Raw genomic sequence first — 27,978 nt, 5'->3', positions numbered from 1 at the left:
TAATACGAATGAAATTCTGCGTTGAAATACGCATAAAAAAGCCCCAATCTTTAGTTAAAGGTTAAATTACAAATTTCCAAAACTCAAGTTTTATATATTGAAAACGGCTTACCAATAAAAGTCACATATTTAAAATATCGGCAAATGCCTAACTTTTCTTTGGATAAAAAAAAGCTATTTCTACAGTCTAACTATTCTCTTTTTGTGCGTTTGCCAGCATACCTCCCTAAACCTCGACATAAAGCTAATTTAAATAAGCAGATTAGCTGACTAATTGAGGCGCTGTCGCTTTACGCCCATTGCGCGAGGCGGTTGTTGGGACGACGTTTGTTGGAGCGCCTTCTGAGCTTGTGGATTCATAGGCATAGCCTCAGCAAGCATAGCAACAGTGCGTCGTAATTCTGCCAGTTCAGCTTGCATTTTATCGATATTTGGCCTGTTCAAATAAATAAAAATATATAATAGTCTTTATAAGTAAGCATTCCAAATCTTGTTTTTACAAAACACTCACTTATCCACTGTGGTCGCAGCAGCAGTAGCAGCAGGAGCAGCAACAACAGGTGAGCTCTGCAAATTCGCCAGTGGCACAGGCGTTATCAGTGGTACCGTGGGTACGGCAGGTGCTGGCATATGCAACGGCTGCATTGTAGGTAAATTTGATTCCACTAGTTGTCCAAAATTTTCTCTGCTAGCCACAGCAGTTATCTTTAAATTCGGATGCATACGCATAGGTAATTGTATAGCTGATGCTTTTGCCGCACTGCCACCAGGAGTAACCGCTGGTGATGTCGCAGGGTTGGCACGCACATTTGCATTAGCAGTGCTAATTGTAGGTGTTGTTGTGGCGGATACGGCGACAGTATTTGTAGTGGCTGACGCATTTAATGGGGCCGTTGAAGTTATAGTATTTACACCCGTTGGCATCGGTGCGGCATTGCAGACAATCGGCACGCTGGGACCATGCCCTGCCATGAGCTTTTTTAACATTTGATCGGCGCTCACCTTTTGAGATTCAAGCAACTTACGCATTGTTGCCGGATCACCTTCATTAATTTTGCGTAAGGAATCACCGTCCGCATCAACGACAACATAATTCACGATGTGCGCATGTGTGTTTGGTACAATACGAAAAATAGTTTTGGGTTGAACGCCTTTGGTAGGATTAGGATTTTTCAAGTCACTCAACTTGGCCGAATTGCCCTCCACTTGGAACACTGTTGTGAAACCATTTATTAGCATAGGTTTTTCCATTACCGAAGGCTCTGTAACGAATTGTGTGATTTTGCGTTTGGGCACCATTGAGACAAGTTTTATGACGCTACAATCCGCACTTTCACAACGGCGCTCGACATTGTTGCTGCTGCCGCCACTTGTTGTTGATGACGAGCCAACACCAGCGCCAGGCGCATCAATGGGTGTTGGATTAGACAATGTTGCTAACGCAGACATTACAAAAAGTGTAGTACTCAAAGAAACTTTAAAATACGGGCAAGGTTACTGAAGTAACTTTGGAGGATACAAATTAAAAGGTGAACAACTGTAAAACGCAATAAATTAAAAAAGAATTTATTAGCTAAATGTTTTACACGTGAAATATATCTGCGCTTACATTGCTCGTTCGAGGACCGCTATATTCTCGTTGGCCGCAACAATTTTGAAGTCACTGTTGTAAACATAAATTGAAGGGCATAGAATAACCAGCCACAGTCAAACGGTATTTCAAGTATATGATCAACTTGCGTATTTGCCACTATTCCTGAACACGCCGTCCTTTCCCAACAAACTTCGTAATTTAATACGAAGTGCAATTTTAAATTGGCTGCCGTTTGAGCTGCTTTTCACTTCCTTCTATTGTTTAGCATTAACACGATCGCACACAAATAAAATCACGTGCCTCTTCTTTATTGATATGTTTTAAAGATGTGCAAAATTATATTCATGAAATATTTGCGCTGCTTTATTATTATTTCTCACTTTTATTTATCAAAACTATAAGAAATTTACAACCGGACCCCACGTAAATTACTGCACAACTGCTAACGCCACAAACAACGAATTGCTCGTTAAAATATACCAACTCGGTGGTGTTCAACTTTATTCGTGGTGAATTTGTACTTTCCGCTTCTATTGCCTTGGAGTAAGCAAGCAAACTAGCAATTCCGACTAATCGTTGAAATACGAACCGTTTCATAAAAATCCATGATGGCCGCCAACGCATGTGCACACCCCTGTTGAGCATGCGTTAGAGTGAAAAGTCATATGCAGTGACTATCTACTTGCACTACTCAATTTCGTGCAAATTTTGGAAATGTGTAGGTAAATCCATGATGGCCGCCAATAACGCCATAGCAACGAAACGGTTTACAATTGTATGGCAAACTTGTTGGCGTTCCAACATAATCAAGGGGTTTGAAAGCGACATGTTGCATGAGATGTTGAAACTTGGTCATACATGCGTAAAGTTGCAAGTATTTTAGGATGTTGTGCCCACATGTTTGACGGTTGTGGCGGAGGTTGTATGGAAATTTACAGAATGAGGAAAGTTTATCAAAGAATCTTATTTTAGGTTTCCCAAAAGCAAGAGACTTTTAATAAAAAAATTCAGAATTTGTCATTAACAATAATTAGCAATAAAATTTCGCGCTCAAGCTGAATAGAAATGTTGCATTATAAAGCATATGCAGCCCCATAAATTTTGGGATTAGGGCTTTTAATAGGCAGCACATGTATGTATGTATGTTTCTGTGTTTTTTCTTATATGTCAACATGCTACGCACATCTATTTCACTTTTATCATTTAAATAGTTATTTCGAAGTTGAATCATGTAGTCAATTTTCATATGTCCAAAGGTCACATTAAATATGTATGTACTAATGTCCGTAGGGTAAAAAACTTACTGATATTAGAAAAAATGGCAGTGTATGAAAGTTATGAATAACAAAATTAAAGACATAGGAAAAATCACTGAAAACAGCTGAACCAATCACTTACGCAATTCCGAACCACCGCACCCTTATTGACGGCAGCAACTACATACATACATACATAAGCACGTATGAATGTGTGTGTGCAATTTTCTTGCAGAATTAGATACGAAATACACAAATGTAGATATGTACATATGTATGTATGTAGATATAAACGAATATTTACGCTATGTAAGTGCGTGTGTATGTAAGTATGTAGATATCATTATGCGTATGCGAACAATTTTGCTGCACCATATGGGGAACTTCAATACACACACACTTATGTTATGTACGTTTGTACATACATACACACATTTGTATCAAATTATCGATTTTTCACTTTGCTGCAACAAATCGCCCTTAAAATGCCCAAAATAACAGCTGAAGCAAAATACCAAGGGCTCATTACTGCATACACATGCACATATGTATATGTATATGTATGTTCAGCGTGAAAAAATTCAAGAATTAGTTTAAAATGTATGCAAAGAATTTTTGCAATCAAAATCACGGCAAAAGAAACAGCAGCAATTATTGCAGTAGTCAAAAGTAATAACTACCCAAGTTGCTTCAGTTCCACACAAACACACATATGAACGCGCATATAATCTTAAGTGACAGAAAGCACCAGAAACTTAGCTATAGTTTTATTCTCTTTGCAGCAACTGAAATGTGGCAACGTCGCGCTTTACTTAACGAAGAATGGCATTAATTTTTCACACAGCAATTAAACAACAGCCAGTCAGTCCAGCATCATTAACAACAACAACAGCAGTCGTTTCAATAGTGTGACAAGTTGGTGAAGTAATGGGGTAACACAAAACAAGCAAGAAATGATTTAAGATACGCGATATTAATTAATATATTTTATATACATATGTACATACCATGGCAGCAAGTGTGTACAGTGTACATACATACATGCACACATACATTTAAATGTACAAGTATGATATCTACAATGGCAAGTAGAGTAATGTGAAGCCGAACCTTGAGATTCAGGTTCAAACATGAAAGATGTAGCGAAGTTCGAAGAACTGCAAAGCACCGAGTGCTTGAAAGACAAATATGCCAACGAACTGTAACTGTTTTATGCTGCAAATTTTCGCAAAATTTTTATAGAAACTATTTTCTTGAAAGATAGATACAGTATGCAAAATTCGTATTAGTACACCCCCTTATAAATAAAAAAAACCACGTATATTTTCAAATTAATTTTAAAACAAATGCTTGACAACCGTTTTATTTTATAGATAATTAACTGAAATAAGGCCAAATAACAAAACCACTCACAAATAGTATTGAATTGCAAAAAAAAAAAAAAAAAATAAGAAAGAAAAAAATTAACACTTTTCACAGAAACAAAATTCGTATTAGTACACATGTTTTTTTAATGATCTAAAGAGTAAATAAAAGATAGTTCAGAAAATTAATATTTTGTAGGATACCCTCGTTGCCTTAGAACAGCAGACAATCTCTTCGGCATAGATTCCACCAATTTTTTGTGAGATTTGGAGAATTATTCTTCCACTTTGATTTGAGGACTTTTTTTAAATCTTCTCGGTTCCTTATTTGATGATGTTTCAGTTGCTTTTTGAAAATCGACCATAAATTTTCTATGGGATTAATATCCGGGCTTTGTGGTGGTGTTTTGAGATAATTTGGACAGTTATAAAGGATCCATAACCTTGTATCCAACTCCGTGTGCTTAGGGTCGTTATCTTGTTGGAATATAAATTTTTTTTTGCAACCCAATTTTTTGGCACTTTTGCGTAGATTCTTTTTTAAAATATCAATATATTGCCTCGCAGTCATAATTCCATCAATAAAATGCAACTTTCCTACTCCGTTTGCCCCGAAACATCCCCATACCATCAGAGAACCACCACCGTGCTTGAAAGAAGGTTGCAGATTTCGTTTTTGAAGGCTAGTATTACACTCTCTCCAAATTTTTATGCGTCCATCGGACATTTTTATATTAAATTTACACTCGTCCGAAAAAAAGAGGTTGTCTGTAAAGTCGGTTTACTGACGATAGCTTAACGTGATAACGTCATAAGAAAATACTGATTGAATGGTTGCATTTTCAAAAGAAAATTTTAATTTTATTTGTTTGATAAATATTTTGTATGGATATAGAGAATGAGTTAACATTAACATAACATAATATACTTTAACATAACATAACATAACATAACACAACACAACATAACATAACATAACATAACATAACATAACATAACATAACATAACATAACATAACATAACATAACATAACATAACATAACATAACATAACATAACATAACATAACATAACATAACATAACATAACATAACATAACATAACATAACATAACATAACATAACATAACATAACATAACATAACATAACATAACATAACATAACATAACATAACATAACATAACATAACATAACATAACATAACATAACATAACATAACATAACATAACATAACATAACATAACATAACATAACATAACATAACATAACATAACATAACATAACATAACATAACATAACATAACATAACATAACATAACATAACATAACATAACATAACATAACATAACATAACATAACATAACATAACATAACATAACATAACATAACATAACATAACATAACATAACATAACATAACATAACATAACATAACATAACATAACATAACATAACATAACATAACATAACATAACATAACATAACATAACATAACATAACATAACATAACATAACATAACATAACATAACATAACATTACATTACATTACATTACATAACATAACAAATTACCCCGTATTAAAGCACTTATCAACAGCTTTCATTTGATACCCATATTGTACATACACAACCAAAGGTTACCCGGGTCCACGTTTTGACCTATATCTCGAGACCCCAGTCACGGAGCGGCATGAAAAATACTCTGTACTAAAGCATTCACCAACAGCTTTCATTTGATACCCATATTGTACATACACGTCCGAAGGTTACCCGGGTCCACGTTTTCACCTATATCTTGAGACCCTATCTACCAATAGGTATTCAAACTATACGGAAATCATCTTCAATACCTACTTAACAATGTGTGTAAGTTTGGTTTAATTCGGTTCAAAGACACGGCGGGTCCACGTTTTGGCATATATTTCGAGACCCTAGTCATCAATAGGTATGAAAATTACCCCGTATTAAAGCACTTATCAACAGCTTTCATTTGATATCCATATTGTACAAACACATTCTAGGGTCCACGTTTTGGTCTCTATCTCGAGACCCTAGTCACGGAGCAGATGGAAATACTCTGAACTAAAGCATTCACCAACAGCTTCCATTTGATACCCATATTGTACATACACATCCGAAGGTTACCCGGGTCAACGTTTTGACCTATATCTCGAAATCCTATCTACCAATAGGTATTCAAACTATACGGAAATCATCTTCAATACCTACTTAACAATGTGTGTAAGTTTGGTTTAATTCGGTTCAAAGACACGGCGGGTCCACGTTTTGGCATATATTTCGAGACCCTAGTCATCAATAGGTATGAAAATTACCCCGTATTAAAGCACTTATCAACAGCTTTCATTTGATATCCATATTGTACAAACACATTCTAGGGTCCACGTTTTGGTCTCTATCTCGAGACCCTAGTCACGGAACGGATGGAAATACTCTGAACTAAAGCATTCACCAACAGCTTCCATTTGATACCCATATTGTACATACACATCCGAAGGTTACCCGGGTCAACGTTTTGACCTATATCTCGAGACCCTATCTACCAATAGGTATTCAAACTATACGGAAATCATCTTCAATATCTACTTAACAATGTGTGTAAGTTTGGTTTAATTCGGTTCAAAGACACGGCGGGTCCACGTTTTGGCATATATTTCGAGACCCTAGTCATCAATAGGTATGAAAATTACCCCGTATTAAAACACTTATCAACAGCTTTCATTTGATACCCATATTGTACATACACATCCGAAGGTTACCCGGGTCCACGTTTTGACCTATATCTCGAGCCCTATTTCCAATATAAAATATAATCCTTGTTACTCGTGATGTAGCTTTCGAATGGTGAAAGAATTTTTAAAATCGGTCCAGTAGTTTTTGAGCCTATTCATTACAACCAAACAAACAAAGTTTTCCTCTTTATAATATTAGTATAGATATGGTAAATATTACCATACATTTTTTCCTTCAGATATAATAAAAAAATAATAATAATAACATTAAAACAACAGGTATTATTAACAAACTTGGTTTTATTTGAAATTCTTCAAGTAAATCAAAATAATAATAATCAATAAGAAGGCATATGCCAATACAAATACGTGAATTTATATATGTACATATGCGCATATACATACATACATATATACGCTCACTTAAGTAGGGGAGAGCAAGATGTCGAACGTTGCCGTTCGTTTGCTTTGTTTGCTTTGTCGTTCCTTCCGCTCTTTCGCTTGCAGTTCATTCAATGCAATGAGCAAGGTAACTACATATGAGCAAGGTAACACTAATATGAGCAAGGTAACACTAATATGAGCAAGGTAACTACATATGAGCAAGGTAACACTAATATGAGCAAGGTAACTACATATGAGCAAGGTAACTACATATAAGCAAGGTAACTACATATGAGCAAGGTAACTACATATGAGCAAGGTAACTACATATGAACAGTAATGAGCAAGGTAACACTAATATGAGCAAGGTAACTACATATGAGCAAGGTAACACTAATATGAGCAAGGTAACTACATATGAGCAAGGTAACTACATATGAGCAAGGTAACTACATATGAGCAAGGTAACTACATATGAGCAAGGTAACTACATATGAACAGTAATGAGCAAGGTAACACTAATATGAGCAAGGTAACTACATATGAGCAAGGTAACTACATATGAACAGTAATGAGCAAGGTAACACTAATATGAGCAAGGTAACTACATATGAACAGTAATGAGCAAGGTAACGACACATTTTTTCGTGCGTGCAGCCTGTTAAATCGAATTATAAGACGTTATCACGTCAAAATTACCCTTTTCCGAAACCGCATATTTTTGTTTAAATATTGCCTGGCGAATATAACACGCTTTCTTCTATTGACTGAGCTTACATACGGTTTTCTAACCGCAGTTCTGCTTCTAAATCCCAATTCTTTTACATAATTGCGCACTGTTTGAGGTGTAACTTTGATAGCAAAGTATTTTTCTAGTTCTGCAGCTAGTGAAACTCCACTGACGGTGGGATCTTTCCTGATAAGGCGTTTCAAATAAGTCTTGTGCCTCTGTCCAAGCTTTGCCCTGTTCACATTTCGAAACTTTTTGTCAATCCTTCCGCTGTCTCTATAAATTTTGACTACGTTTTGTATTGTAGACACACTTTTCTGCAATGTTCTCGCAATTTCGTGTAAAGACTTTCCGTTTTTGTTCATATTTATTATTAATCTCCTAGTTTCGTTTGATAATCCACTTACTTTAGGCGACATTGCAAACTAACTCCGCGAACTTCAACAAATGGCTACTAAAACGCAACTGTCCAAGGTTAAACATTGAATGTTTAACACAATCGTTTCGAAAATAACGGTAAATACAATACCAACAAATTGTTTACAAATTCAACGCATCCTAAGTGTACTAATACGAATTTTGCCTGCAGTAGAAATAGCTACACTGCTACTAAAGCTATTTTTTTCAATTCTATGCAAATGTTTCGGAGTTTTTGTTACTATTCTATTTTTTTATGAATTATACAATACTGCACTACGATTGAAATCAATTGCTTTAAAGTAAATTTGAAAATATACGTGGTATTTTTATTTGTAAGAGGGTGTACTAATACGAACTTTGCATACTGTATATGTATGTAGATGTATTTTACACAATTTTTGCTTTGTTTGGAGCATGACAGCATTGAAGGTGAAAGACCTGCAAATACGAGTAATACACATTTTCAATAAAATGATATTTCAACTGGAAATCTGTCGATGTTTTTCAAAAGCTAATCAATTCAAATGATATCAATTTGCCGCATAGCATTTAAGTTTTTCGCAAAACATCTCATTCAACATAAATTTCATCACTGAAATAAAAGCTTTTTTTTAATTAATTTCATACATTCTTATGCATAACTTCGCGTTTGTCAGTGCTACTAATGCAAAAGGCTGTGCTGCCAAACTAATGGCGAAAAAAAAAAAACGAAGAGAACGAATCATAAATTGAACCAGATCTCTAACAGAATAACAGCGTTGTTATTGCATTTGCGTGCAAAATTTTTATACGCATCCCGGTCATTGACCATTGAACCCAACAGCTATTCTGTCTGCAAACTTACGGTGCTACAGTGGCTTGACGCGCTTTAAGCTGGCCACTAACAGGGCACAATTCCCAGCGATTTAAGCCTAGCCCGTAGCACACACACTGTACACAATTCCTAAACCATCATTTTGTTTCATTCAAAAAGGTTTTGAATAATTCACCTTTTGTTTGCCGTAATGAGGGCTCATGTTTGAAACACTATAAACACTTCTAAAAAATTTTTAGAAGCACTTGTCATGTTCCGCTTACTTTTATCTCGACGACGGTCAGTAAAAAATGAGAAAATCCACAAACTAGCAACAAATCCCAGGTAAATGAAAATGATCAATTAATTTGGACTTGTGCCCGCAAAGAAAAGCAAAGAAGAGCAGATGTCGTAGATGTTGATTTTTGCCCCCTGGGTATTCCATTTCTAGGCCTAAAAACTTAAATTGCTCAAAAACACAATTAACAATGTTTTGTACAACAGAAAGAGTTCTATCGAATGAATGCTTACCCTTTGCCAAAGGGCAAACAAATCGTTGTAAAATAAAAGAAAATATGAAAATGCTATGAACTTATTCCCGAACCCAATAGTTTGCCAGTAGTAACGCGTGCTCTGTCAAAAAAACCCTATTGGGGAAAAGTAACTCCAATCTGATCACCCTTTAAAAACATACATATGTATGTACTATGTAATTCTTTACTTCTTTGCAGCAGATTAAAAAAAAATTAATAGAAATTTTTAATCTTGAACCAAGTTATAGCGATCTCCATTTTGGCAAATTTGCAAAGCAAGAACAAAAACAAATAATTGGACCCGGTTATTATACAGTATGCAAAGTTCGTATTAGTACACCCTCTTACAAATAAAAATACCACGTATATTTTCAAATTTACTTTAAAGCAATTGATTTCAATCGTAGTGCGGTATTGTATAATTCATAAAAAAATTGAATAATAACAAAAACTCCGAAACATTTGCATAGAATTGAAAAAAATAGCTTTAGTAGCAGTCTAGCTATTTCTACTGCAGGCAAAATTCGTATTAGTACACTTAGGATGCGTTGAATTTGTAAACAATTTGTTGGCATTTACCGTTATTTTCGAAACGATTGTGTTAAACATTCAATGTTTAACCTTGGGCAGTTGCGTTTTAGTAGCCATTTGTTGAAGTTCGCGGAGTTAGTTTGCAATGTCGCCTAAACTTAGTGAATTATCAAACGAAACTAGGAGATTAATAATAAATATGAACAAAAACGGAAAGTCTTTACACGAAATTGCGAGAACATTGCAGAAAAGTGTGTCTACAATACAAAACGTAGTCAAAATTTATAGAGACAGCGGAAGGATTGACAAAAAGTTTCGAAATGTGAACAGGGCAAAGCTTGGACAGAGGCACAAGACTTATTTGAAACGCCTTATCAGGAAAGATCCCACCGTCAGTGGAGTTTCACTAGCTGCAGAACTAGAAAAATACTTTGCTATCAAAGTTACACCTCAAACAGTGCGCAATTATGTAAACGAATTGGGATTTAGAAGCAGAAGTGCGGTTAGAAACCCGTGGGTAAGCTCAGTCAATAGAAGAAAGCGTGTTATATTCGCCAGGCAATATTTAAACAAAAATATGCGGTTTTGGAAAAGGGTAATTTTTCCGGACGAGTGTAAATTTAAAATAAAAATGTCCGATGGACGCATAAAAATTTGGAGAGAGTGTAATACTAGCCTTCAAAAACGAAATCTGCAACCTTCTTTCAAGCACGGTGGTGGTTCTCTGATGGTATGGGGATGTTTCGGGGCAAACGGAGTAGGAAAGTTGCATTTTATTGATGGAATTATGACTGCGAGGCAATATATTGATATTTTAAAAAAGAATCTACGCAAAAGTGCCAAAAAATTGGGTTGCAAAAAAAAATTTATATTCCAACAAGATAACGACCCTAAGCACACGGAGTTGGATACAAGGTTATGGATCCTTTATAACTGTCCAAATTATCTCAAAACACCACCACAAAGCCCGGATATTAATCCCATAGAAAATTTATGGTCGCTTTTCAAAAAGCAGTGGAAGAAGATTTCTCCAAATCTCACAAAAAAATTGGTGGAATCTATGCCGAAAAGATTGTCTGCTGTTCTAAGGCAACGAGGGTATCCTACAAAATATTAATTTTCTGAACTATCTTTTATTTACTCTTTAAATCATTAAAAATACATGTCTACTAATACGAATTTTGTTTCTGTTAAGTGTTAATTTTTTTCTTTATTATTTTTTTTTTTTTGCAATTCAATACTATTTGTGAGTGGTTTTGTTATTTGGCCTTATTTTAGTTAATTATCTATAAAATAAAACGGTTTCAAGCATTTGCTTTAAAATTAGTTTGAAAATATACGTGGTTTTTTTATTTATAAGGGGGTGTACTAATACGAATTTTGCATACTGTAGTATGTAAATGTTGCAACAATTGTATCTTCTGTATTTTCTTTGAAATTAAGTCATCGCCTGTGAATATTGTTTTAAGTATCCCAAACGTATTTTCGACAGCAATTCTTGTGGAAGAATTTGGCAAATTGTTTATTTTTATTCTTCGTATTACCAAAAACAGAAGTTTTATATCAGTGCTGCCAACACCCATAAAAATCAATCCTATCGTTCTAGTGGGAATTCATCGTGAAACAGAATTGAATAGAGCTGAATACTCGTAACCCCAGGAAAGTGGCTATACACAGCGACGAACAACAGTTTTGTCAACAGTCAACTGTCATTAATCTTTATTCTCACGAACTTCAAATAAATATTTTGCTTCCCATTAACCAAAAAATTTACATAAATAATAAACTATATATTATATGAAAAACCAAAAAAAAAAAAAAAATAAAATAAAATAAAATTAAGAAACATTAATTAAATAAAAACTAAATAAATAGCCCCAACTTTGCAATATGCCGCGTTGCTATTATTGTGCATATAAATATGTACATATGTACATACATATGTGCATAGCTACAAAAGTGATCTCTATTAAAGTCTGCCAAGGCTGTTTATGAACATCACACGATTATTATTATGTTCTATTATTTATTACAAGTAATACAGATTCTTAAATTGATAATGTCAAGCCAGCAGTTGCAGACGGAATATCTGCGCTGCGTATTTTCAAAAGCGCAAGATTTGTATTTAGAAACTAGGCAAATAAGTTGCTTTGCTAACAAAAAAAAGAAAACAAAAACAAGAAGAAGAAGAAGAAGAAATACGAAAAAACTAGTAATAAAAAAAATGAAAAAAATAACAACAAAATCCAGCATCAACAAAAAAAAGCTAGAAAAAAAATATTAAAACAACTTCAACCAGCATCACAACAGTGGGTAGGTAATAAATTTTCATTTTCACGAGCAAGACAATGAGAAAACTGAAGCAAAAAAAACGATAACAAATATGGTTGTAGTAAAAATGCATACAATGAATGATGTATGCACATATAAATGTGGCTCTATTTGTATGTATGTAAGGTATGTATGAATGTTTGAACAGACAATAGCGGCACAGTAATAAAACAGAACAACACATCCACTGGCTGCTGCTGATCAGTGCAGCGAAATGAAGGAGATAAACACACCACAGCGAAGCCATGCAATAATAAAAATACATACAATACAAAATAACAAAGGCGGCATCAGCCAACGGAGAGTAAAAACAACAAAAACAAAAATGCAAAAGGAAAAATGTACTGAACTGAATAAAATCAGCAACAATAAGGCAGTGCACTCAAGTGTAGCGGTCGCAGCGGCAACAGCAGCAGCAACGCAACGGCTACAGAGAAAAACAATAACTGACAGTGCAACAACAAACAACGATTACAGTAATAATATCGACAACAACAACAACGATAACGACATCAGCGACAAAAGCAATGCCAACAATCGTTAGTTGATACGAAGGCGGCATATATTCCCCCCTCTTTTACCACCCATTCGAACATTTTCCCTTGACAATCAAACATTGCTTGCTACTGCTGCACTGTTTTTAATTTTCTCGCGCTGGTTGTTTTTCGTTTCTATGTTGCTATGCTATGTACGAGTATGTTATTTAGTACCTGCTCACTTCGCCTGTCCGTCCACCCCCTCTCTTCCACAAACTCTGTGCGCACAAATCTTTCTTGTTTTGCCTATTTTCGCCTTGTACTTCCAACAACGACCAACAGCAATAATAATGACGACGATCGCAACAACAACGCTACTCGCAGAATATAATAATTATAATAACAGCAACACAATACAGCGAAGTGTGTATTCGTTCATATCTATAATTCGTGCCCGACGGGATGTGCATATGTATGGATGTATGCGGGTTTGTATATGTGTACTGTATGCCACTGTTCAATAATAAAGCAAAGGGAGAAAAAAAGGAACAGCAAGAATATAAAGAGTGAAATAAAATACCCGGCAACTGCCAACTGCAACAAAAAAGCAACGTGGTAATGTGTATATGTATATATGTATGTAAGAGTGTACAGTGTATGCAAGAGAAAAAGGTACGCTGTAAAAATAAGCTCATTCGTCTAAATTGAAATAGTGTTTCTGTTTATTATTAAAGTCATTTGGCCTCTGGTAACGGTCCAGCATGCTTGACTGAGCTTTGTGTGTGTTAGTGCAGTCGCGTGTCGTCGTGTCACACATACTTGTTGTCGGCTTTTGAATGATGAAAATCAAAAATTTTAGATATTAGCGTCAATCAGCCGACACGCACACATATAAAGTTCTTGTCAAACAATGCTTGACCGTCACCAGAGGCCCATTGATAACACTTTCGGAATCCATTTTATGTGACAACCAATCGCCGTTTTTATATTTTCTTTTATTTTACAACGATTTGTTCGCTGTTTAGCAAAGAGTAAGAACTCGGACGAAGGCTTCATTCGATAGAACTCTTTCTGATCTACAAAATTTTGTTTTTTGTGGCGGAACGACATCAACAAATTGCTCGCGAGGTGAAAAACAGCAACGGTGAATATATTGGGTATCGGAATAAGTTTTCGTACTCGTAAAAGAGGTGAAGCTGCTGATACTACTTTTGTATTCGCTCTAATAATATACTGGTGATCTGAAGGTGTATATGTGGGTGTCTCGATCGCAGCAGTTGACATGCATTTGGAGCGTAAAGATCCTTACTTATCTGGCGTCAAAAATGTCTACGTTGCTTCATTATTACACTTTACAGAAAAGTGCAGCTGAAACGTGTCGTATATTGATCAATATTTACGGTAATTACGCTCCATCAAATACAACTTGTAAAGAATGGTTTCCAAAGTGGCAATTTCGACGTGAGCGATAAAGATTGCGATGGGGCACCGAAAAAATTCGAAGATACTCAACTACAACAATTATTGGCTGAAGACGCGACAGACATTGCACCTTCGGATTACCATCTGTTGCGATCAATGCAGTCAGCCCTTACTGGAGAGCGGTTCACTTCCTACGAGAGAATCTCAAACTGGCTCAATGAATGGATTAAGTCAAAAGAGCTCGAATTTTTCGTCAGAGGAATCCGAGTAAAGTTGTAGCTTCCAATGCCACATAATTCACGTAATATCATGTATTATTTAATTGTTTAAATAATTCGTGACTTTTGATAAGAAAGGACGGATACTTATTCCCATAACGGATTAACTTATTGATATAATTATTGTTTTTTTTTTTTATTTGAATAAGTCTTCGGTAAAAACGATACGAACTTATTCCCCAACTGATTCCCCTAATATTACTTGACTACATCGAGATTAAAATTCGTTCGATCACCATAGTCTTTATCTAGACTCTTCATTTCCTTTTCGAAATTTAGGTTGAGTAGCCAAGTGTTAGTTATTTTCTCCCCGCTGATCTTTAGTTTCATTGACGCACTCAAACACCCTCTTTTTGTTTCCACGAGTTGCAGTCTAGCAGTTCCATATTTTAGGTCGTTGTCACCATCATTTCCATAGTTGTTTGGAACTCTTCAGCAATTTTTCTTGTAATTTTAGCAAAAATTTGACCAAATGTTTCACATTCATTTGAAACAGACTAACACAATTGTTTAGAATAAAACTAAAATTAATTCTAAATATCATATTTTTTTTTAAAAGCGGGCGATGGATCAATTGAAGTTTATTCTATCTAACATCCTGTTCAGTTTTTTACTTTTAATTCGACCAACCAGACTCGGACAGGGTTTAAAGGTACGTCGATAGATTTTAGTGTCAATTTCAATTCAACTGCCTCCTTTAGTGACTCTTACAGCTTTGTCAAAAAACCGCAATATCTGTTTATCGACGTCGGCAGAGGTGCAACTGATGAGGTAACTTCCGGCCTTATCGTCGACATTCTACGAACACATCACTTGGCCTACTTGCTCACGAGTCTCCTAAATGTTTTAGCATAATTTTCAATGCAATTTAGGACTTTTAGGGGTGGTTGACTTATTTTCCTCATTTTAACCTACAAGACGCATATAAAGTGTAGAATTTGAACCGCGCAAAACACTTTGTACGCCTATAAACTAAAAAACTATTTGCATATCTATTTCATAAGGTAATGGAAATTTCTGTACGGCACGTTTTTCTTGAATACACTGTACGTACATATCTACTGTAAACGTAAGAAGGAATGGACTGCGCGTCGACGTCGCAATGAGTTGAAGCACAGTTTCACAATGTTCGTGCAGACCACATGCCATGAGGCGGCGGTAACGGCAAGGGAATCAAAAGCCGAGCAGCACAGTCGAAGCTAGCAGCAAACGTATTATTACAGCATTTTTTTGCTGCCTGGCTCTGACGTTAGCCAGCAACTTTACTCGGACCCTCTCTTCACTCTGCCAGGGGCTATTGAAATTCAATGCACATTCAAAATGTGGGGATGTAAGCATGTGTGCCTGCCGCACAGAGGTCGTTCGTTTGTTTGTTTGTTCGCTCGCTCGCTCGCTCGTCGGTTGGTTTGACGTTTCGTCGCTCGAACAACTCGTCTGACCACCGTCGTGTCGGTGGTTTGTTTTTTTTTTCCTATACATTTTTGCTTGTTCATTATAATTCTATGTACTACAGCAACGACAAGCAGTAACAATAATACTCGTTATTCCAGTGTTGTGTATGGCTGGATGTTATTGTTGTTGCTTATGTTGCTCGGCAGCTACTCAAAAACAATAACAACAATATTAGCAATGGGTGCACACATTCACTCAGTAACGCGAAGAAAATACCAAATAACTGTGGGCAACAGCGCTATACAGCACAGCCCAGTACAGTGCGATGCGATGTTGCCAAATTTCATCACGTTTCTGTTTGGCGCATTTACCCGTAGTACGAGAAAAAAAATAAATAAAAATAAAACGACAACGACAAAAAAACGAACGCAAATATAAAAAGCACACACACCCCAACTGAATTAAATAGCGCAACAAAAGTATAATAATAATAAAAAAAATTATAATGTTAAAAATAAAAATAAAGCAAATAAGTCAAACAAGAATTGTTTGCATTCACTTTAAAGCGCACAAGACAGTAAAGAAAATGTAAACCTTTCGCTGCGAGTGCGAAATATATTTATGCGCGAGTAATATGTTTGTATATGTATGCATGTATATAGGACGGCATGTTTAATCTTTTGCCAGTAGAATGTTTCTTGAAATTTAAGCTAGGAATTTCCGTGCTTGTTTTCCCGCTTTCTGCCTCACTTAGCTCAAACTTAAGCTCTCCTAGAGAAATGAGATTGATACATATGTACATAGAAACATACATATTTTTGTACAATGAAGAGACATCCAAGACATCCACTAAATGCAAAATAAACAGAGCCAGCACTGTTTCAGCATTGAAAATCAACACATAACACATAAACTTTATTTATGCTAACTGGATATGAAATAACTTAAAAAATCGAACGAAAGAAATATAGTAAATTTATCAAATTTCCGCAATTTTCAAGTCCTACTTAGAAAAATGCGTTTCAAATTTTTTTTTAGATAAAGCAAAATGCAAACTTAAGAAATAAACTTTATGAAAAAAAATTCTTAGCAAATTTGAATAATTCAAGCATAAATATTTTGATCGATTTCGTTTTTTTTTTTTTGTTTTTCGTGGCATAAACCGGGTTTTAGATTGTTTATATGTTATCTGCGTCTAACTGGATTTATAATATTTCCACTGGAAGTGTCGCCGACTTTGTCTGGAGGGCGATGAGACATTTCGAGCCGATTTATATTCATATTTTTAGAATAAATACAAGGTGAAGTCCAAAATCAAACAGACTGGCGTTGGTGCGTTGGAAGTTATGTACATCCCTAGCTGACTTCCAGTGAAAGCGAAGTTATTGCGTCTAAAGTGTCAGTATGTTTGTGTAATCGGTACCAAAATGAGTTTCGAACAAAGAGCTAATATCAAATTTTGTTTTAAAATCGGTAACAAGTTTACTGAAACATTTGAATTGATGAGAAAAGCTTATGGCGTCTATGGGTCTATCACGTGCTAGAGTTCCTGAGTGGTTTACACGTTTCAGAGATGGTCGTGAGGACATAAATGACAATGAACATATCGTCCCCTTAGTATAACAATAGCCTATGTGCTCATATTATTTTATTATTTTTTTATTGAATTTTTGGATTCTCCATTGTCGATTTTACATGTGGTCAAAATTTTGTCAAATTCTAGTTCCACAAAGTGGGTCAAAACGTCAGTCAAAAAATAATAAATATTTACAGACATAACGAGATTTGAGTGAGAGCTACTTTCGACAAAAAGTTTGAAATTCATTTTCTCAAAACATCAAAAAATTTATAGGCTATTTTAATACTAAGGGGACGATATGGGCCGCCCAAAAACAGTAATCACCGAGAACTCAACCGAAATTGTTCGTAAATTTATCAAAAATAAACCGATATCATCGTTGAAACTCATGGAATCGGAGTTGTATATCTCCAAAACATCGATTTATCGCATTTTAAGTGATCATTTGGGTTTACGAAAGGTTTGTGCACTTTTCATTCCGCACAAGTTAAATGAGGAACAAAAATTGCTCAGAATTCAACATTCTAAAGACCTCATTAAAGAGGCGAGAAACGTGGAGTTTCCAACATGAACCTAAAACTAAGCGCCAAAGTGCCGCATGGAAGACCCCTGACGAACCACCACCCAAAAAATCGCGTTTTGACAAGTCAAAAATCAAGCCGACGCTCATTTGTTTTCACGATTCCAAGGGAATAGTCCACAGGGAGTTCATGCCAACGGGCCAAACCGTCAATCCAATTTTCTATATTGGCGTTATGAAGCGTTTCGTCGAATTCGAATACCGCGACAGGGGAAGCTGGCGCTTTTTGCACCATCTCATCGATCCACTCTTGTGACTGATTATTTAACTAGAAATCGCATTTTGACCATCAATCACTCACATTATTCGCCTGATATGGCGGCTCCCTGTGGCTTCTAGCTATTCGGAAAATTGCATTTGGCTATGAAAGAAAAACGTTTTGCGCCCGTAAAGGCCATCCAAAAAGCTTGTACCGACTTAATGAAGAACATTCCGGTCAATGACCTGAAACACTCTTCCGAAAAGCTTTTACGAGTATATCGCGCAAAACAGTGTATCGAGGCCTGAAAGGACTATTTTGAATAAATAAACTCGAAATTATCTAAACACAGCGCCTGTCCTTTCTATTTTAGCTCAGTCTTGGAGATCACCTTGTATAGTTAGGACTATTAGGAATATAGCAACCAAAAGTGTTTTAACCGCCATTAGAGTCTGGCCACTTTGCGGCTCTATATTCCACACTGAAACTCTTGGAATTTAAGATGAGAGGGTCTGCAGGCGATTTCGGCATTGGGGTTAAGAGAGGTGAAATGGCGATACATAAGTTCTTTTAGGTTACATTGCTGCTCTTTTTTGTGATACCCAATATCTTGACTTACCCTGTCTTACTACTATTTGAAAGCCAACAATTTCGATTTTTAATTTATTTTACTCCGTTCAAGAATGGAATTGCATCAACAAAAAAAAAAACAAAAAATAGCAAAAATACATAAATTCTGGGAGAATCTAGGTTAATCAGTTCAAAAATTACAGCTCTACTTTATATCAGCCTGTGCAAAGCTGTCATAAAATGAAAGTTGAAAACTGTGTGCATATGCATCTTCAACTAGAAGAATAATATTAGTTTTACAGAGCTGAATCGAAGAAGTTGTGGTGCTTCAAAGACCACCGAAGTCAAATTAATTTGATCTTGTGTGATAATGGGATGTGGAACGAGATTACTACGCACAAGGAGCCACAAAGAGGACTTAGAGATTTTTAGATTTTCAACTACACTGAATTGACCGATTTTGCTCATTTTGAATTGCGATATTTTTCCAGTATTTTGGTCATTGCATAGGCATGGCACAGGCACATTCAAAAGTAACTATATTGGCTGGAATTTATCATCCAATTAAGGGGTTACATGGGTTTCGTCGGGTAAAAAAGGCCTATTTTCAATATTTTTTTTTTCTATGTAAAAAATTATTTATTTAATTCAAACTTTTTTCTGTCTTATAGATACATCTTTAAAGAATAATTTCTGATATTTTCAAAAAAAAAAAAAAAATTAAAACTCCTCCATTGTGACGTCATTTTCGGTGGCCCCTCGAAAAAAAGGTGCGTCCGCGTTGTCAGCATAACTGCTGACAGGCTCATCAAAAATGAAAAAACAAAAATTAGTGTTTTAGTTAAGACCATAAATAAACTCGTGCTTGAACGAAGGAAAGAAAAAAAGTAAAAATTGGAATTTTGGCAGACATTTTTGCAAAAAAATGAAAATTCCGGTCAAATTTTCTTGACATTTTGTTTTTTTTAAATAGTTGTAATTGAAAAAAAAAAAATCCTTCGTTCAAGCTCAAGTAAATTGTATTTCGAACACCTGTGTAAAAGTTCATCAAGATCGGTTGAGTAGTTTTCGAGAACATTTGACAACCGACTTTGAAAACAGGGTTCCAAGCAAAACGCGTTTAAAGTTTTGAGTAACAATAAAAGTGGCTTGGAGCGCACACATTCCAAAGGCTGTATCTCCGAATTTATTATTCGGATCGACTTGAAAATTGTGGATAATATTCCTGAGAAGTTGTAGAAATTAATAAGCAAAAAAAAAATAAATCGATTTTTTTAACCAACGAAACCCATGTAACCCCTTAAGCTCTACATCCCACTATGGTGTGATGATTATTACGAACGAAAATTAAAGTTAGCGAACGTCGGCTCAGAGTTTCGGTAGCAAAATTGAAATTTTAATAATTTTCAAATAAAGCTCTCGTTCGTGAACTTCGCCATAATAAAAACGAAAATCGCGTATGAAGTGTTGACATTGGAAGATCACAAAAAAAGTTAAGGGTGCATTTGTATCTAATTGTATCAAATTGCTATGCTTTTCTTAAAAGCGCGTTAATAGGTGTACATAAAAAACTAGAAACATGAAAACATACTTTGACGCAAGAAACATGTTTTGCCATAACAAGCGACTATGTAAACGTTGCATTGTTAGTGGGCCTTTGTTGTGAAAATATTGCTATAGAAGAACTCAACTATGAATTAATTTGGTGTTTACAATTCATACGTACATACATACATATGTATATACATATGTACATATGTATGGACTAAATTTAAAAACTTAGCATATTTGTACTAATTACGGTAAAAGTAAGTTGTTCATAGTATAAACTTTCTTATTTTTAATTTATGGCGTACAATATGAAAGTTTATGTCGATGTACTTATGTAGGTTTGTATATACCTATATATATACATATGTATAACGCACCTCCTCTCCAAAAGAGGCACAACTCAAATTTTTTTATTGTCCAGATAACGCAAAAAACTGCTAATAAAATATTTTAGAAAAATAAAACTTGTTTACTGGGAAGAAAATGTCTATAAAAAATCATAAGAAATCAAGACGTATTCATTAAAGGTGGCGGCACTAGACCAACAACAATGTTTTGTACGTTTGACTGTCACGGCAAAGTAGTGGCAAAGTAGAAAACTAAGAATGAATTGGCCTTGTTTCATTCTGTGGTGACAGCAACATGGGCACGGCGAAAGAAAAAAAAAAGACAAATCAGCTGATTTATTGATACCACCTTTAATAGGTTCGCCTTGTATGAAATATTCTACTCAAAAAACGCATTTTCTTCATATAACGAATTTTGCGTCTAGAAAAAAAATTATAAAAAATCCACGCGATTTTTAGCAGCTTCAATCTTGCCAGCAATCTTTCTAAAAATTTTAATAAAACAATGCGATTTTTAGCAACTTCAATCTTGCCAGCAATCTTTCTAAAAATTTTAATAAAACAACGTGGAATTAGATGAAAAGTTTGTGAAATTTAGATATAAAGTTTAAATGGTTTTGGAAAAAGGGAAATTCAAAAAAAGGGGGAGAAAAACCAATCCAAACTGATCAAAATGTGCTAATGTTTGCCGCGAGATGTATGAACTCTTCTCACAACTCACAACTCAAAATTTGTTATTTTCCAAAAATATGCAAAAAATGCTTTTGAGCTTATAAAATATTTTAGAAAAATAAAACATTGGTTACTGGGAAGAAAAGAAATGGTTCAAGTGCCAGCCTAGCACTCCTCAAGTAGCACTGAAGTGCCGTTTTGGAAAGAAACTGTCTTTAAAAAATCATATGAAATATTCTATTCAAAAAACGCATTTTCTACATATAACGAATTTTCCGTCAAGAAAAATTAAATAAAAAATCCGCGCGATATTTTGCAAAAAATTTCTAATAACACAACGTGGAATTTTGCTAAATTCAGCATAAAGTTTAAAACTTGGATTGCTATGGTTGTGGAATAAGGAGCATTCAAGAAAAGGAGCGCTCTTCTACCATCCGAGGGATTTTTTTTTTAAGAAATATGTTCAAAAACCAATATTTCTTATAAAAAACTCGATTTTTAGAGATATTTTCAAATCAGTCCAGTGTAAATCCTAATATTTTTGCGAAATATGCCGTATGCCTTAAAATATAATAATTTTTTCCTTTGCCTTAAAATATAATAAATTTTACAATTCTGTTGGGCAAAACCGCAACTTTTTTGATGAGGTACCCTAACATAATGTAAATAAATGGAATGTTATGTGCGCCTAATTACTAAATTATAATTTTCAAATTTATTTCTACCTATTAAATGTTTCAAAAATATGAACAAATGTATTTAAACACTTACAATAAATCGCTTTCAACCCAATTCATATTCCACACTGAGTACATGTATGTAGGTTGCATGTTATGTAGTAAACAATTTTAACAGATGTCCGTGCAGTCCAGCAAAAAGCTGAAGAAAATGTCTTACCTGTAAGTAAAGAGGAAAAAGAGAAACATATTTAATATTTAATCTACAGCAAATAATAATAAAATAATGAAGAGCTACAATTAAAATGTTCATACATACACTACTAACTACTATTTTTTGTGTATTTTGTTTTTTTGTTTTTGTTAATTTCAACTTTGCTGAGGATTACGAATTTATTTATTGTATTATCACTTCTCACAATCATTTACAAACGGTAATATAAAGTAAATAGTTCCCCCCTTATGCGCTAGTGTACTCCATATAACGTTAGTAGGCCAAATACAATGGCAGTATGTGGGGAGAGTTCTCTGAGCGGCGGGAAAACTTAGTGAGCAGGCAGACAACCATCAAATGCCAAAATCAATACTGATAAAATGGCATGACAAACGACGAGCGACGAAGAGATGGCATGGACTCAACGAAAGGGAGGTAGGTAGATATGTACATAGAGAATGGAACAATCTATTTTGTTTTTTTTTCTTTTTCTAAATACAAAAAAAAATATAATAAAAAAAGTGGGTGAGCAACACAAATGGGAAAAATCAGCAGCTCACACACATGCAATTGTATGTCCGTATATGTATGTATGTATACAAGAATGTAAGTATTTGAACACACTGTAGGTACATATGTGCTAGATGTGTGCACGAATGTGTGCATGTACATACACATATAAATGTATTTATGCCAGCAACGATAATACGATGTGTAGTCGATTTTATCAGGCCAAGTTGCACAATAAACACAGCGATTCAGCTGAAAAGTCACAATAACCTCTGATATGAAATTGTCATAAATTGAGAGCGCACACACACTGAGACTCGAAACACATGCTCACACATACACATGTATACAGAAATAACGTTATCACTGTATATAGAGAAGATTAGACAAAGTAATAACACTATGACACCAAAGCGTGTGGAAAGCAAAAAATAAAAAATCAAATAAAAAAATGGTATTAAAATATTAAATGAAAAAAAAAGTTGCAATAATGAACTAAAAAACCAAAAGAGCAAACGAATATTGACACACATATGTACATAAACATATAAATATAAATATTGTTTTTATATTTTGTACTCGGTTGCGTGCAATTGCGCACAATAACAACAAAGATTCGGCGATAGCATGTAAATACTACACGTTTCGTGTTTTGGAAAATAAAAAGAGGTGATAAATTAAAATGATAAAGCGCATTTTACGCATGTGCCTAACATACACATGTATGTACGTATATATATATATGTATACTATATATATATGTATGTATATATATGTATATGTATGTATAGGTGCATATGTACTATACGCATATATGCCTAGTTGTATAAAAATATACCTGCAGGTACGTATGTCCAATGTATTTGCTTTCGGCTGTGTGTAGGCGTTTCGAGTGTGTGTACTTAACCAAGTCTAATCGCCTCGGCACACACAAAAAGTAATGCTTCACACAAAATTGAAAGAAGCAAATCAACCAACAACACGCACACAGAAACTAATTCATTCGCTATACACTTTAGCGCGCCACAGTTAATGCTTTGTTGCCATATTTCGCGCTTTCGTGCGATTAGAGGCTATACGTTAATGACATGACGTACATATGGAAGTATGGCAACGGCAATGGTGTGCGCGTCGTATGTGTGTGTGTGTGTGGAGCATTCGCCATGTGGGCTTAATAATAATAAGTTAGATGAAGGAGAAACAAACACAAAAAAAGAAAAAATTAAAACTCGCGCCATTTTCGACCTCAAAAATGATTTAGTACCGCATGGCGGCGTGTAAGTGGTGTAAGTAAAACGTGTATCGACTTATGGGCGCCTCGAAAAGAATGGCTATCTATGTGATTGGCCTATGACAACATTGCATGACTTTGTGTTTGATTTTATAAGGCAGATATATTATAAAAATAAAAGCGAATGTTTTATAAAATATCTTAAAGTGATGATAACACCATAAAGTGATTTTAAAGGCAACTGCTGGGAACGCTTAACTCGTTACACTAATTTAAAAAATAGTGGAAGATACAGGGTGGGCCATATAGCGTTTGCTTTTTTAAGCACCTATTTTTTTGAGAATGGTAACACAAATGACATGTGAAATGTGTTCATAATTTACTTAAAGGTGTGCCATTTACGAAATGGGACGCTATACGCTTGAACAAAATTGGGAAACATTGAAAACCTATATCCAAAGTGGTGAGTTATCTTCTTCTTCCGCGGTTACAGTAAATGGCGTGCGTTACAGTGACATGCTCAACGAGTTTTTGTTTCCAAAATTTGAAGAGAATGACATTGACGACATTTGGTTTCAACAGGACGGTGCAACTTGTCACACTGCCAAAGTTACACTCGAACTTTTGGCTTCCGTTTTTGAAAACCGAATAATCAGCCGAAATTCCGATATCAATTGGCCGCCTCGGAGCTGTGATTTAAGCCCATTGGACTCTTTTTTGTGGGGAGCCGTTAAGGACAAATGCTATGCGAACCATCCAGAGACGATTGATACTTTAAAACACGAAATCGAAGTTGCCATTCATGAAATTGGAGCCCAAATAATCGAAAATTGTGCTTAAAAATTGGGTTGATCGAATGGCCTACTGTAAAGCCAGTCGCGACAGTCATTTGAACGATATTATTTTTCATTCATAAATGAAAATGTTCAATCTTCAAAATAAAAAAAAAGTTTGAAAAAATAGTAATTAGTTTTTTTTTTTATAACTAATTAATTTAACAATTTTTATTAATTAAAAAATGATTAAGAGGCGCGCAGCTAATTTTCAAAATAGAAGAGTTTCAGCGAAGTGAGATTGCATTTCATTTTCAATTTAACGCCTTTTTGTGTCGACCATAAACGGACTATTTAGCATTTGACCGCCATATTCGGGGCCAAGTAGAGATAAGGAAGTGAAGTCAACTCCACGCAACATTTACTATTGGAATGCTCCGCACTTCGAAGACTGCTCACCGGATTGTTGGGTATCAACTTTTTTGAAGACAGCGACCATTTAGGCCCAGTATCTTTTGAAGTATTGATTGGATTGGATTCGTCAAATTTTGAGTATGCCCAGTAAGGATTTCTATACCTAAATATCTAGGCGATCCATCCTGGGCCCCGCAATAAGCCTCTGTAGTCACCTAGTGAGCATGCTTTCCATCCTAAATTATTCTAAACTTGTTTGCTAAAAAAAAAACTATAAAATTTTAATAGTAAGAGTCGGATTTGATATAGCAAGACTATAGTAACGCGATCTCAGACTACGAATAACAACCACCCTCGTACATATTCAAATCAATACTAAAAGACTAAAAAACACCAAATCCATAAATCGCTTGTAGTCGAAACGAATCTTTGATGTGCAGCTGGAGTCAGGTATTTCGTGCAGAGTGGGAGTAGGAGTGCCTCAAGTGTCTTCACAATTGGCGGGTTTCTTAGGTTTCATTACTTGGACCACTCTCCCTGCTTTCCACTTGTCAGGAAGTGTGAGAGTGGTCAAGGACCGATTGAGATATCTTACTCCCAAAGAGCTCAAGCTTTTCAGCATCAGCACGTAAAGCTCGTCGGGGTCAATGGCTTTGGAAGTTTTTGCTTTGCCACCTGCAGTTCATCGCTGGAGAAGGCAAGCGGTGCAAAGTTGTTTGGTAGTTTGCGCAGCCGCCTCGACGCTTGGACGTATCGACCGGAGGATGCAAAATATATTTCCAACTAAAATAGCTCGCACATAACTTCGGGCTCGACGAAGTACAACCGCCGAAAGCTGGGAGGACGCGAGTCGCAACAGCGATGATCGTCTTGAGGAATGCGCGTTTGCCTACGCGTGAAGATGTCTTCGGTGAATTCCGCGAAGCCGACCCAATTAGTTTTGTAGAAGAGATTACGAGGAGCTGATAATGGGTAAATAGTCTAATGCGAGAGATAGCATAGGCTGTCAAATTATGCTATTGAACAGCGTGGTGGGGGCGTCGTCATTTACTGTGCTGAATGTTGAATCGCCTATTTGTTCTGGCAAAATTATTTGCTTACGATCATTTGACAGGCTTGAATGCCAGAGATTGTGGTGCACATTGAAGTTACCTAGAGCCACCCTTATAAGCGCACCTTTGATGTTGCTCAAGTGAGCTCCGAGGAGCCGTAGAGATTCCGTTTTTGGTTACACCAGGGCATTAAGTGCGTTAACGGCCGTGGGGCCTGAGTGCTTTTAATGGGTGGAGCAACAACTAACCGTGTAGGTCACTCCCTATGTGTCTTAAGGGGGGACCCTCATTTATCGGGTCAAAAAAATCGATTTTTTGGAAATAATTTTAATCTATTCTACAACTATTTAAGAATATACTTTCAAAATTTCAAGTCGATATCTGTATTTTTGAAGGAGTGACAAAATTTTTAACAGGACGCGACGGGTGGCCTGATCGCCTGTATCCAAAACTTTAAACGCGTTTTTCTCGAAACATCATTTTTCGATTTTGTGTACACAATTGAGAACGCTGTATTGAACCAATCAGGCTTTACAATAGCTCATTTTAAAGATAATTAAATTGTTTTCAATGTGACATTAAGTGTTTTTTTAAAAAAAAAGATTTTCATATTTTTTTGTAATTTTAAAGTCAATTTTTATGCATGAAAAATCACTTTTAACATAAAACTGGGTAAAAATATCAATTTCGACATTTTTTTTTTAAATCAAAATGTCACATCGAAGGTATTATCCTAAAGTTTTAAAAAAAATTTGGTTTTTTTATTTCAGAAAAAAATTCAGAGCGCTAGAATGTACACAGATAGAATGAGGTGCCATGGACGAGGTGTATATTTCCATACTTAAAATGTTTTTTTTCTTCTCCGAAAATTTTTGTAGACAGTCAAGACATTTATTAAAGTACTTTATGAATTACAAAACGTTTGAAGTTATTTTACCTGAGAAAAAAATTCCCAAAAATGATGCATTTTTCGACCGTCTAAATGAGGGTCCCCCCTTAAGGCCTGTGTAGATCGTGAGGTGGCACCACCCGCGGCAGTGGTTAAATCTAACCGACGTGGAGTTTGAGTGAAGCTGTCTTTGGCAAACGCAGCAGAAATAAATTACGGGTGCAGGGTTAGGCTCTATGATAGGCTTAAGGAGAAGCATTGGGAGCAGTTTTGCTACATGGAGCTGCTTCAGGTACAGCGCACTAGATAAAGCTAGGCTAATTTACTGGGATGGCTGCCGTTGGTTGGGAAAAGCCCGAGTCATTCCGGTACGTAGAACCGACTGTCATGGGAATGAAAGACAAAACGTCTTTTGAACTGATAATAACAGAGATAAAATTGTGTTAAAATGAAAATGCAAGTTTAAA

The 27,978-nt window shown here is 35.4% G+C and overlaps 2 protein-coding genes across 4 annotated transcripts in view; both read right to left on the bottom strand.

Annotated features, from left to right (window-relative positions):
• Positions 1-27,978, bottom strand: part of LOC129239660 (uncharacterized) — a 127,434-nt gene that overhangs the window by 78,468 nt on the left and 20,988 nt on the right. For 2 of the 3 annotated variants that reach the window (XM_054875328.1, XM_054875329.1), the window contains exon 1: positions 22,523-22,648. The exons of the other annotated variant lie outside the window; for it this stretch is intronic. In XM_054875328.1, coding sequence (XP_054731303.1) covers positions 22,523-22,581 — 59 coding nt within the window. In that variant the 5' untranslated portion in view covers positions 22,582-22,648. Of the gene's footprint in view, positions 1-22,522; positions 22,649-27,978 lie in introns of those variants that run through there. 3 annotated transcript variants of the gene reach the window in all.
• LOC129239663 (protein PRRC2C) lies at positions 74-2,128 on the bottom strand. Its single transcript, XM_054875332.1, has 3 exons — positions 1,610-2,128; positions 512-1,537; positions 74-436 (listed from the first exon to the last, which is right to left on the bottom strand). Exons 2-3 carry the CDS (start codon positions 1,447-1,449, stop codon positions 271-273), a joined length of 1,104 nt encoding a protein of 367 aa, XP_054731307.1. The 5' UTR covers positions 1,450-1,537; positions 1,610-2,128; the 3' UTR covers positions 74-270.

Source organism: Anastrepha obliqua, chromosome 2, assembly GCF_027943255.1.
Source record: "Anastrepha obliqua isolate idAnaObli1 chromosome 2, idAnaObli1_1.0, whole genome shotgun sequence".
In the NCBI taxonomy this organism is placed as follows: domain Eukaryota; kingdom Metazoa; phylum Arthropoda; class Insecta; order Diptera; family Tephritidae; genus Anastrepha; species Anastrepha obliqua.
The sequence above is the reverse complement of the archived record's forward strand: the minus strand, read 5'-3'. Positions and strand labels throughout refer to the sequence as shown.

What these genes read in the sequence shown, in the direction of transcription:
- LOC129239663 (XM_054875332.1), bottom strand. Translation starts at nt 1,449, where the DNA reads ATGTCTGCGTTAGCAACATTGTCTAATCCAACACCCATTGATGCGCCT. An exon ending in GCTGCGACCACAGTGGATAA is followed by an intron (nt 437 to 511) that starts GTGAGTGTTTTG and finishes TTATTTGAACAG; the next exon opens with GCCAAATATCGATAAAATGC.